Raw genomic sequence first — 13,162 nt, forward strand, 5'->3', positions numbered from 1 at the left:
CAAAATCATGGCACCACTGTTCTTTACTGTCCATGCAATCCAGGTTTTTGCAGAAGCCACATGATCCTTTCTCCTTATATCCCTGGCTATTGGAGAGTTACCTGCCTGCGTAATAATTTTCACGTTATGTTTCCAAGTGAATGCCATTCTTACTTTGGATATTTAATGAGAAAAAACAATGAAAACACTACCTCATTGTAACCAGCTGAGTTAGTGCTGTTGCTGAAACTGTACTGCTGACATTTTTATTTGATTTTTTTTAATGAGCTTTCCTCCATGATGAAGGTAAGATCATCTTCCTGACTCATCATTCTTGTCGAGACACTCTAGCCAAGCTTCTGCTTTCCTCTGTTCATCTGCCCTTTGTCCATCACAGTGAACACAGATTTCTTGTTCCCATCAATTGCAATTCACTTTGCCTATATTATTGTAACAGCAATTTGTACAGCACAAGTGAGGTGAGATGTTCCCTTCCCTAATTTTTTTCTTCTGTTCTCTGCTTACAGCCTTATTCATAGGGGAAATGCTCTGTCAGAATCCACAGGCCACTCTCTTTTCTTCCCCACAGATCATCCTGTAAGAGTTCCTTCTGCCTTGGTACCTGCAATGCACAGCCAGGCAACCAAAGACTAGAAAGCTGGCAAGTTGAGATGATTCATTACTGTTCAAAGTTATTTGTTATCTCAGTCTCTTAACACCACTCTTTCATTTGTTGCCTTTTGTATTTTGTCATCCTCCATTGTGAGTTGGGCGGGAAAGATATTGCTTTCGTTGGATACTTGGAGCACCTTATTTGTTTGGAGACTACAGGCACTAATATTAGATAAGTAATGTGCGATAAAGAAGGCTCTTTAGTGTTGCCTTATCATTTATGTTTGACTGTTGAGAGGGAGGAAAGAGGAAAGTTATCATCAATTATGGAGAGTGGCATAGGTTTTACCTTCCAAAGTAGAAAAAGATGGAGAACGCTTTTGTTTGTCTATCCATATAAAATCACATACATAGGCACCCAAGAAAAAATGGAAAATTTTATTGTCAACGGTTTTTGCTTTCACATCCAGAGAGAACTCAAGAATGCCTAAGATGTTTGTCCCACATTTCCTATAAAAAGGAGGTGGTTTTGTCCTCATTGCAGGGGGAGAAAAGGCAAAAAGTTACTCTTCAGAATAAACTACGTCAAAAGTTTTTGTATGGAAAAAGGAAACTTTTTCCCAAAGCAACTGCTTTGCTACTTGACAGCAACAGTATTCGTTAGCAGTAGTTATAGCTGGTTTGCATTCTTGCTTTTTCTTCCATTATCCCACATGCACAAGATACAAATGGAAAACCTTCATTAGAACTTAATGTCATATAGCTTAATGACACACTTCTAGCCTGTTCTTTTGTATGTTTTATGTCTTTAGAACTAATATCTTTCACAGTTTAATGAGATTTAAGATTCCCTGTGCTTATTTCTGCAGGCACCCTAGACAAACACGTAGAACTAGAGAAACTTGTGGCCAGCTTCCTTGGTGTGGAAGATGCTATGGTGTTTGGCATGGGCTTTGCAACTAACTCGATGAATATTCCAGCCCTTGTTGGGAAGGTGAGTGCCTCCTTAAGGAACACATAGAACAATCATTTATTAATTGTTTTAACAACTGTTGCAGTATTCTGGGCACACATTAGGTGGAAGGACTTGATTGAGGAACAAAGCTTGTTATCAGGAATGCATGGGTCATAAGGCTGATGACCTCGTGACCTTAAATATGCTCCTTCATCATTTTTTCTAGCTCTGGGTGTTGCTATCACACATACCTAACATCTGTTTAAGGATGAGTGATATCGTTGTTTAGCTTCTTTTAACGAAGTTGCTTCTCCCTAAAAAGTAAGCAAGTGTTGCATTCTGTGTCTCAGGCATTGTATTTGGGCTACTTGCAGGATATTGCCCAGCTGCCTGTGGTGAAAGATGACGATTAGGATATTTTTTACACTTTCAGAAAAGAGAAAGCACAGTGTTTAGCATTCCTGATGAACAGATCTCCAGCCAGCCCTGCAAAGAAAGCTGGCAGCAAATGCAAGTCTAACGTTGTGACCATATGACAAAAGTTGGGTTCTTTTTTGGTGTTGAAGGGACTTCATCTCCAATTTGGGGCACCTAACACAAAGGCATGAAAATCTATCGTCCTGTCAATCACAACTCCTGACATAACAAGGAGATATACTGTGCTGCATAGCTGGGAAAGTGGGTAGCTCCTCTTCAGTTCATGCAAGTGTGAAACAGTATGAAATGTGTCATGCAAGTGTGAAACAGTATTTCCCTCTTGGTGGAGATGGAATGAACTCATTGTGTGGTGAATGATCAAGATTTCTTCTGAAGCACCAGCCTAGAGGTGCTAGAGGTCACTTCTTCACTCACTATTGAAGATGAATCCAGGTTTTGCAAGAGATTTCTAAAATACTTATACACAAGGTTTGGGCAGACAGAATTGCTTCAGCTGCCCAGAACACGAACTTCAGTCTTCAGCGGTGCTGGAGAAGCTGTCCAGCAATTTCAAAGGGAACAGGTACAGAGAATTAATAAAGGTAAATTTATGAAGTTGAAGACATACATAACAGCATAAGATACCTGACCCTTGCTTAGCTATAAAATAATTTCCCCTCACTTAGCTGGCCTCATGTCAGGCCATACTCAGGCCTCTGTCAGAGGTGGGATATTTAGATATAAGTGGCACGAATAAAGATATTACTGTATGTATTATATAGAATATAACTATAACAATTTAGTGTATATTATTATATAGTATTATAATATATTATATATTACAGATATTATGGAATTGCCCTATATTGGGGAGATTTATTCCTTAATTTTCCTCTATAATTAAGCCTAGCAGCTACATTTTCTTCTCAAGACACACATACTCTTACTGTTAGTTCTGCATACCAGTCTTTAGGCAGATTTGTGAGTGTATCTCAACCTAGGCATAATCTGTGTTTCCAAAGTATTTTATTAATGTTGTATTGCCCTTTGGGTAATGAAACCACTAATAGAAAGCAGAACTAAATTATGGTTCCAGCTTGAATTTCAACTGTGAATCCTGGCTCCTGTTAATACAATATACAAAGTTATTTCTCCTGCATTTCTATTTTGGTTTCTAAAAAGAAAATGAGTTTTCAACTGAGTTAATTAATGAAAAATATACTACAGGTGAACTGTATATGCATTTACCAGAGCAAAACTGCCTGGTGCCTAAGCTCCACTCACATCTTAATGGAAGTGGGATTTACGAGGCATCGACCTGTCCTGATCTCATTTCTGCAGCCCAAAATGCTGATGTCAGCCCAGCCTCAGTATTACTCCTCCTTCCATTACTGTCGTGCAGTCTTTATGTATGGGGTGGTGACTGCATTTTCCTTGCAACACAAGATAAACTGGAGACAGGTGATAGAAGAAGCAATATCACTTGATTTTACTCTAAAGCAGGTAATCTCTACTAGGGTGATTCACTACTTTCCAGTTACAGGAAATATTTGGCCCCTTTGCACCCCCTGGGAATGCCTGAGAATCTGACCCCACGGTTTCTGCCTGCCTTTGCAGTGGGTCCTGGCACCTTCAGAAAAGTGGCAGAAAATTCGGTTTATGTTTAACACTTACAGCTTAATTGGTGCAATGCTATATCATACACACATGTATGCTGACACTCACATGCACGCATGTCAACAGCCTCCCAATTCATGCAGATGCTTATTGTACTCCTTCTCCACAGGGCTGCCTCATTTTAAGTGATGAGTTGAACCACACTTCTCTCGTTCTTGGTGCGAGGCTTTCGGGTGCTACTATTAGAATCTTCAAGCATAATAGTGAGTATTGAAGTTGGAAATATTTAGAGACAGAGCTGTTCACACCTCAAAGGCAAGAATGCTTCCTTTCAATGCCTGCTTTGCTGTCAGTTCCCAGTAATACTTTTGTCCAGGCAGAAGGATTAACTGTTCAATATTATGAGTGATTTCTGATCGGGAAAAATTAATAGTATAATATTATAATTGCTATTGTGCATGATTTGGGTCACCAGGTTGGACCTTAATTTCAAAATCCAGAGTCTCAATCTCGTTGCTGTCTTTTTGACATGCTGAATGACTGTGTGCTGTCGTAAAGGTTTTATTGTTATTGTCACTATAGCCAAAATAGTACAAACACAATTACAAAAACATACTCCATATTTCCTGCCTCTGTTTCTAGCAGGTTCAGTGCAACCAGAGTTACATTAACGTGGCATTACTTTGAAATGGTTACCCTGAATTCCCAGGGGGCTATACCAAAGATACAGATGGTTATATCGAAAGCATCATCCCAAATATTCTTTGAAGTATAATTTTAGTATAGAAATCACACATTAACTTTGCAATCATGTAATTATCTTCTAAAATACTCATGCTTTTTAACTTTTATTTAGTTAATGCTGCTGTGGTCACTGTCAGAGACATTGTGATTGCTTTGATGACAACAGCTTGTTCTTTTCCCTTATTCCCCATTGCAATTCTCCTTTTGATCCCCATTGCTGCCACCAGGCAGTGATTGCAACAGAGGCTAAGAAGCTAGAGAAGTGGTGAGGAATGAGAAAAGAGGTTTGATCACCTTTGTTAACAGCTAATACAGTCCCTTCTCTTAATATATTGAGTGTTGTGTTCAGCCCTGAGGTGAACAAAAATGAATTATGCATATGCTGTAAAAGGCCTAAGGATCTGTTGGAATGAAAAGCACACTATAATTATAATATAAGGTGTTGTTATAATTAATGTCTATTCATAATTTGGGCAAGAAGCAATTTCTGAAGATCATTCAGGAATTAAAGATCATCTGAACCCGAATGTTTTTACAAAAGTAATTATTCATAGATAGCCTGTAGCATACCCCAACTTGGTTCACTTCCATAAATCTGGATGTGCTAGGCATGGTTGCTATACCAGTCTTTTCTCAACTCTTCCTTAGTTTGTTCAGTGCCTTATCCCATTCAAACGGTTTTGCATCACATCTTGTGGGGTGACCCCTCACTACCCAAATCCAAATGTTCTCAGCCTCTCCACCCATCTATGCTACGTGCAGCCCAGCTGGCTTGTGTCGCTTGCCACAGCATTTCAAAGAACATTCCAGTTTGAGGAGTGTATTACTCCCAACTGCTGGGGAAGCCGTGAAGACATCACTTTGAGCTGTCATTCTTGCTTTAAGGAATTCAGTCTCTAACCATCCTCCCATATTTCATTCTGCTCCCGAGAAGCTGATACCTAACCAAGCCTCTGCTTGCGCCTGTGATAAATTAAAGCTGATGTTCTTTTGTGAATAATGTATGAACATAAAAATAATAGTGACTTGTCCCGAAAAGCACTAATCCAGCACTGGAAAATGTAGACAGTCTCTTTAAGGGTTTTGGCAAACATCAGTGGAAGCCCATCCAGGTTGCTTTGGAAAAACTCATTGCTTTCTAGATTAGAGATCCGATTTGCCAAAGTCACTCTTGTATGCCATTTCTGAGACATCACCTTAACTTATTTTCAAAATGAAACTGTGAAAACTTATGCAAATACTGTTTGGAATTTGAGTGTCAGCTTTGGTCATGGCAATTCTGTAGGCCTTGAATCTTAACCTGAGTTGCATTTAGAGAGCACTTCACATGAAGCAGCTTCACACATTCATGCTCTCTCTCTCGGCCCACTGTGAGTGTCTCAGTATGTTAGTTCCATGGTTAGAAAGTTCTTTTCTTTTGAATATTTCCTTAATCATACCTATGAGTTACACATCACCAACAGCTTTTAAAATCACATGTGCAGAAATGTACGTATGTGCCTTTTGCTTTGGAGAATATAGGATGCGTATTGGGGAAGGATAGCAGTGGAAAGAGTAATCCAGCAGGACTGCCTTTGTAGGGTGCAGTTTCACCCAAAATGAAGCAGACAGCCTTGTTCTCTGTGGATCTGTCAGGGAGTAGTGTAATACGAGTCAGTACAGCAATTTAATTAAGGACACACATAACCAAGACTTCCAGCTTGTGTTGGGAGGGTTCTTTTCAGTTAGGCTGGTGCTTGTTTGTTTTGTTAGATCAGAGCTGTGCTGCTTATGCTCCCAGATTATCCTTCTTGCTAATGTGTGGATATATAGCATATATACAGGCATGCACACGCATGCCCAAATTGTCAGGGTGTGTTAGTGCTGTTATTGTCATGCTTATGAACAGGGGAATTAAGCCATTATCTGTGTCATACTGCTTGATGCAAAAGAAAGGTTCCTCAAGCTGTATTGGCCCTGTGGATGAATAGAAAACTTTGCACCTTGAGTGGCCACTTGAGTTAGCACTTTAAGATCTTCAATAAGCATTAATTTCAGCATCAGGTAGTAATCTGTTTTGTCTTACTTTTTAAAATCCTTCTTTGTATTCTAGTAGAAAACGGCAATACCCTCTGCCTCTTCTTTCCAAGGACAGGGGATTGATGTGCATCATTTTATATGAGGAAATCAATGACCCATTAGAGAGCTTGGCCCTGGGCATCAACTGGAGGATGTTACTGTGTCAAAGGCTTGGCTAGGGCCCTTTGATGAGCAGCTGGCACAATTCGCCAGCAAGGTGCAGAAACAAAGAATAAATCCGAGTCCTATCTCAAAGAGGATTAGGGCTTAATGTGCATTTCATTCTTTCTTGTACGTACGAAGCCATGAGTTGGCTCATTTCCTCTGGAGCTGTGCCAAGTTACACACACATACTATTTGACCCAGTTATTGCCCTACACTAAAGACAATAAAAGAAATACCAAGCAGTACCACCACTAGTGCCTGAGACATGCTTTCTGTGGGGGAGAATCAGAAATAAATTCAAATCAGGCAGCAGATTTTGAAGTTACCTTTTTGCTATTAGAATACAGCTTGAGAAAGCAAACTCTCTTCCATGCTCGTTGTTGCTTACATCAGCCTCTTTTGAAATGCTGCGTAATACCCTCGATAAAACTGCCTGGAACATATTTACTCTGGCTCCGACTTCCTTGGTTGCACATGTGTAGAAGAGACACTGGGAGAAGGGTGAGGTGTGAACGTTTGTTGCAGTGATTATAAATGGTTATCAAAACGAGGAGGAATAATTATGTAACAATTTAGTGAAGCAATGTTATATTTTCTGAACCAGCTACTTCCTGAATATTATACAAAAAACATGCACAGGTGTGTGCTAGTAACCTCCCTTTCTAACAAGCTTGGCATTGTAAATCTCTCTCCCCTCCTTTTTTCCCCCTGTCATGGAAAAACTGTTTTTAAAAGAAAATTTATGGGAAACTTTGTTCTATGATAAAAATATTTCACAGAAAAGAGAGTAAAACCTGCCATTTTAAACTTGCTACCGAAGCACATTCATCTTTCAAAGGCTGTGCTGTAGCTATGTCTGTAAAATTGTGTTATTTTCACAAAAAATCTTAATAGTTTTTCTAGAACAGACTAAATTATTAGATCTCTATTCTTCTCCTAAGTAAAATAAAAGGCATCTGGATGTTTCTCCCTTTTGACAAAAACATTGCACAGGTGTATGAGAAGGTTTTCAAGCCTTGAAGTGAATAACAGAACAAAAATGTGCTGTGGACCTATAAGTCCATTTTTATTTGGACATAGGAATGTGCCCTGCATCCTGCCTGCCAGTGAACAATCCCTTCCTTGTAAACAGACAGGAATTTACGGGCCTGGGCTGAGAGAAATGCACAGGCTCACACTTACAGATCATCTATGTGAGAGAAATTTAGGAGAACACTCCATTTCACTCCTATAACTAAAAACTAGTGAGCAGGGCATTCCCTTCCCATGGGCTCTCATTAGCAGTATTTCTAGTCTTCACCCTGCCAGGGTGACACCGGTATGCTACGGGGTATCTGGCCTTTAAGGGACTTTTTCTGTTCCAGGGACTTGTGAGTTTTTGTGGATGCTAGCAGCAAAGCTCAGCTCCCTGGAGCCTCTGCTCTGAGGAATGGGTGCAGGGGGATTTTTAAATATTTTTTTTATTTATTTATTTTAGGAGCTGAGCAGTCCTAAATTTATGCAGTAGTGTTTTTAGTGGGCTACAATCATTCTGACCTGCCCATAAAGCATCTGCCTTTTGTCTCCTCTGCTGTGGTGTGGGCACCATTCAAGTTATCATTTCCCAGGCGGTGATTTGTTTAGGAAGCTAGAAAAGGGCTGCATTTCTACACTTGAAGTGCAGCCAGCAGCATGATCTAAGGAGTACGCAGTGGGAGGAAGGTTCACGCTAAAACATCTCCTCGCCTCTGTGGCAGTAGTGGACTGGCCTTGGTTAATTTTGTGCCAGAAGGTGTCTAATGTTACCCTTACCAGGCCTGGGCTCCAGGGAGCCTCTCCAACCCTGCCCAAGCGACCTGCACGGGGGCCCTTCAGCTATATGGGGGCTACACGCTTGGATGTTTTTATTTCCTGGCCCAGGGAGAGATTGACTTATCACCTGCTCTTTTTTATTTCTAAGTCAATCTTTTCTTAATATCATATATTTTAAAACAGTTTTTCAGAACCTCTGACCTTTATCTTTGTTAAATATTAGCCAAAATCCCTTGACCCTTCCAATAAAACTTGAAAAGCAAAACCAAATAGCTAACCATTAATCAGCTTGTGATTTTTATCAAGGGTTTTCTGTCACAGCACTTCTCAGTCTTATTGCTATTAGGTGCAGCAGTTTGGGGTCTTGTACTGGTATCAGGTGAGAGTCTATCTTTGTTCATTTGGTGGACAGATGAGCGTGTTACTGACTAACTACATCCAAGTGAATTCTGTTCATATCAGCCTGTATAAGAAGGTGCTGTACAAGGCTTAGGATTTGTTTATTCTTTCTAATTCGACTACATTTTCCCCATATAGCATCAAGCAACTCAATTGCAGTCACATTTTCAGGTTTAGATTTGCAATTGCATGAGCAGTCTGTGGGAATATCGTGACTACGCACAGAAATCAGGCGATACGGAAAAAAAAATTCCAGTTCTCTTCATTGCAAGGGCACTTCAACATGCAATCAGAACAAGTGACACTACGAGGAGGGCAGGCAATTGCAAGGCACAACGAAGCACCTTGGTTAGATGAAAATCTGGCCTCTAATCTGGTGCTTGAATCCACATCTGAAATGGGAATCACAGTAGTATGTTCCTAGCTCCTCCTTCTGCACCTTTTCGGAGTGTTGTGAAAGTAGTAAGGGGTTTTTTGGGTTCTCACAAATGAGGTGGTTGATGACAGAAGTGTGTCATGCAGGTGTGAGCTGTTCAGGTTTCCATACAAAATATAGTTTCCTGCTTGGACAACAGTTGTGAATATGTTAATCCATTTTGTCAGTCAGAGCTTTCTCAGTCTGCTCAGTCAAATTAATGCTTTGTAGTTCAGATATGTGTACCATGAGGACACCTTAAAGAGAAAACACAGCTACCTGGAGGAGTTGTAGTTAACACTGAAAGAACTTCTAGGCAGCAGAAGGCCCTCACCTTTCAGTGCAAATATATTCTCTAGCAAAAAAGAAGGAATGAAGAGAAAAAAGAAGTGGAAAACTGTAAGTGCATGCCTTCAAGCAAGCAAGCAAGCAAATAAAATAGGGGGGAAAGGAAAGAGATAAATGAACAGGTAAAAATGAGCAAAAAAACTCTTTCGTTGCAAAAACCAAAGAGTTTGCAGTGGCTGAGTACAAGATGGTTCCTTAATTTATTTATTTTTCTCCAAAGGTGTAAGTGGCCCTGGAATTTAAGAAGGGAGGGCAGTGTTATAGCTTTTACAGAGCAGGATGAAAGGCACATTACCCACTAAGGTTTTGTCCTCCTTGAAGCCTCTGGCCACTATCAGAGACAAGATCATTGCACCAGATAGGTGGACCGCAGCCTAATCCGGTTTGGCATGTATTTTCCTGTGACACATACAGACGCTGCCACAGAGAGAAGACTGGTATATCCTGCTCCTAGCATGCTGTGTCTGCATTTGCCCTCTCTGATTTGAGAAAGCCACGTCTGACTTGCCAAGTGTGAACAGGAAGCTTTCCTGAGCGAGTGCTCTTCACTTTCACAGAGATATATATTTATCGAGGGGCAGGGAGGGGAGTCTCAGGCTGTTGCTGTGGCTGCAGTAATCGCCACTCCCACCACCCTGTTCCAAACGAAGATATTCAAAGCTGTGATTTCAGGGAAATTACTCTAAAGATGCTTTTGCTGTTCAGAACTGTGCCAGCAGTCAAAGACTTTTCAAAGACTAGTTTTCACTAGGATGAAAAGCACCTTCTACAGTCCTACAGTTACTGTTTAGATCAACAAAACCCTTGCGGCGGTTCCCTTCTGTTGCTTTAGGGATCTGCAAGGAGGGACAGCATTGGAGCTAGCCACCTGAGTCACCCACTAAAGGATGGTGACCAGGAAAGGTACCAGCGGGGGGAGAGCAAGAGAGGAGGAGGGGGATGCCGCAGCAGATGCACTGCAGCGGGGGAGAGGTGGTTGCATGGGAGACTGAGAAGGGACAGGTAGCCACAGAGGCTGTGTGAACTTGCATGAGAATGCAAAATGGCAGAAACTGAAAACGAGAGTGGCAAACACAAGGCGAAGGAAAGAAGAATGTGATAAGGGTAGTAGTAGCCTGTTTATTTTAATTAAAAATGATTCAGCTCACACCACGCAGGAGATTTCCAGCCCTCGCAGAGGAATGGTGATGACATCCCCAGCATTGCAATGTAAGGATGAGGGGTGGAGACGCCGTGTCTCCCTGCGAGGAGGCGCTGAGCGTGCCTGGGAGAGGGCAGGGGCCCCTCCAGGAGCCTGCAGTCCCACCTGCACTGGAGGCAGCATGACACACGGCTGCCCGCCCAGGTCCAGGCTTGCTTCGACCCACTGGCACTTGTGTGATTGGTATTTCTATTGAAGTAACTGAAGGATCCCAAACAAGGATTATGCAAGTCTGTATTAAATTCTATAAAACCTAAGAGATCCACTGTCCCCGCTTAGGAAACTTTATCCTCCATATCTAGACAATATGCCATAGGGAGAAGGTGGAAACTGAGACAAGGATAGATTTGGTTGTGCTTTGACTAATTAATCAAGTGAAATTCTTAACACCACCTCCTGGGCTGGTGAATGGTTGCTAGCCACTACCGCTGAAAAGCCTGGGCTGGTGATGGTCAAATGAAGAAGGACAGTTATTTTCCCCATAACTGGTTATTCAAGATGGACTCATGCAACTCATCATCTCAATGTCCCAGTGTTTCACAGTCTGACTATATTTAATGGGCAAATAATTTGATATCTAAAAGCCACCTGGGGTTGCACTGTTGTTTCTCCTGGCGTTCAGTATATCCCACTTTCTGGGAATCTAAGCATAAGGGCATAGAGACCATTGCATTTCACTTTGAATAACAGAAGCAGTGTTCTGGGGGAAGATTAAAGGTAAAATATTTTCTAGTCCTCCCAGTTTCCCCTTTTCAAATGAGGCACTACAAGCACAGAGTAAAAAGGTCAGTAAAATTCATTTGCACCTAAACAAATTATGTATTGAAAGTTACAGGCCTAAGAAAGGGCCACATATACATGTTTTGCAGAATGAGACATCAAACACAAAGTGAGATAGCCTGGATCCTGCAGGCAGATATGTCCCTATCCTGTACTCCATCAGGACTGTCATGTGTAAAGTCAGGCAAGCTCATCCCTCAGAGAGATTCTTCCCTCTCTGCAGTCTCATGTTCCACACTAGTTTGCACAGAGGAGCTATTCACATCCATGTAGTTTTTAAACAGGTCTATTAAAAAGTTATACACATTTCACTTCTCTCTATCCTCTCCTCTTTCCTTTCTCTCTTCTCATGTAGATGTATGTTAAAACAGCTGAATCTTCAAGCCATGCATTTAGCTCGGAGGGCTGGGCAAACTGACTTTCCTGAAGTCTAGAACCAATCTGGACTGACACACAGAGAGAATACTGAACTGAAAGACCTTGTGTGATTCAGAGGAGAGTTTCAAAGGTCCCAAACAGATTTAGATGACAATTGACATCAGTAGAGAAATAATTCAGTGGAGAAAAGGGGGCACTCAAATTTTACTTTGAGTGACTGAGTGAGCTTTCTGTCATCCTGGGGAGTCCTTTAATGCTCAGAACTCAAAAGGATTTCTGAATATTATCTACTCAAAACAAAAGCAGCTCTCTTCTATGAAATATGCACTTCTTGCAAATGCTCAGCTGGGTTATAAATTCCCCTTTTAAAGCACCAAGGAACTTTTATTTCCTTGATTGCCATCTAGTGGAAACTGTTTGCATTGCATTATTCACAACAGCATTTCCATCTCGGAGCTCAGTGAGCTGTGCAGGTGATTGCACCACTGAAATAAGGGGCAATTTATTGTGCATGTGTTGTGCTTTGTAAGTTATAGCAAGGTCTTGCTAGGTCAAAACATTACACGGTAAAGTGCAGAGTGGCACAGGTGTTTCTGGGAAATTTATCTTCCACTGAGATCAGTAAATGGTACTAGCAAGAGGTGAGGTACCAGAGTGGAAGGGTTCACGTCACAACCTGGCCATCTCTCTGGTCACAGGTTTTTCATGATGGACGGTTACTGTGCCAATGGCCCAATTCCAGTCAGGTGGAAAACAAGCTATAGGTCAGTGTTAATATAGCTAAGGTGCATTTTCTTCAGTTGGGACAATTGTATTTTAAAGATTAGCCTTGTACTATTTTAGAAGGTTGTAATAACTGCATTAAGATGTGTTGCTGAAAAAGTGGGGTTATATCGTGAAAAAAATGCCATTGATTTTCTCAACTCACAATTTGAGCTCATTTGTAGTGTTCCTGGGGGTATTACGAGTCTCTGTAAGATGTTCTTTGAAAACATTTTGAAATGTCAATCCAGATTCCTGAGAAGTACCAGAATAATTCATTTTGGTGAGCATTCATTCATGTGCAGATACCAGAATGCTGGTTAGATTTCAGCTCTGCATTGAGAGTCACATTTGTTCTGACCCTTATTCCTATGATGTTTTTTCTTGCTTCTTCCATGTTTTTCAAAACTTCAGTGGCTTTTCTTCAAGAATTTTATTAGATTATCCACGCTCGGCCCTTGAGAAAGCAGCTAAGTTTCTAACGTCGTTCTAGGCCTCCTTATATCGTAGTCCTACCAGTGCCAAGCATTTTGGCACCAAA

The 13,162-nt window shown here is 41.1% G+C and overlaps 1 protein-coding gene across 1 annotated transcript in view; it reads left to right on the top strand.

Moving 5' to 3' along the window:
• The window catches only part of SPTLC3 (serine palmitoyltransferase long chain base subunit 3), a gene marked incomplete at both ends in the record, with an annotated part of 85,567 nt that overhangs the window by 43,420 nt on the left and 28,985 nt on the right, over positions 1-13,162 (top strand). Inside the window, 2 exons of the mRNA XM_082307727.1 lie at positions 1,461-1,585; positions 3,750-3,843. Coding sequence (XP_082163853.1) covers positions 1,461-1,585; positions 3,750-3,843 — 219 coding nt within the window. The remainder of the gene's footprint in view (positions 1-1,460; positions 1,586-3,749; positions 3,844-13,162) is intronic.

This window comes from Platalea leucorodia (assembly GCF_965183815.1).
Source record: "Platalea leucorodia genome assembly, chromosome: 3".
Classification (NCBI taxonomy): domain Eukaryota; kingdom Metazoa; phylum Chordata; class Aves; order Pelecaniformes; family Threskiornithidae; genus Platalea; species Platalea leucorodia.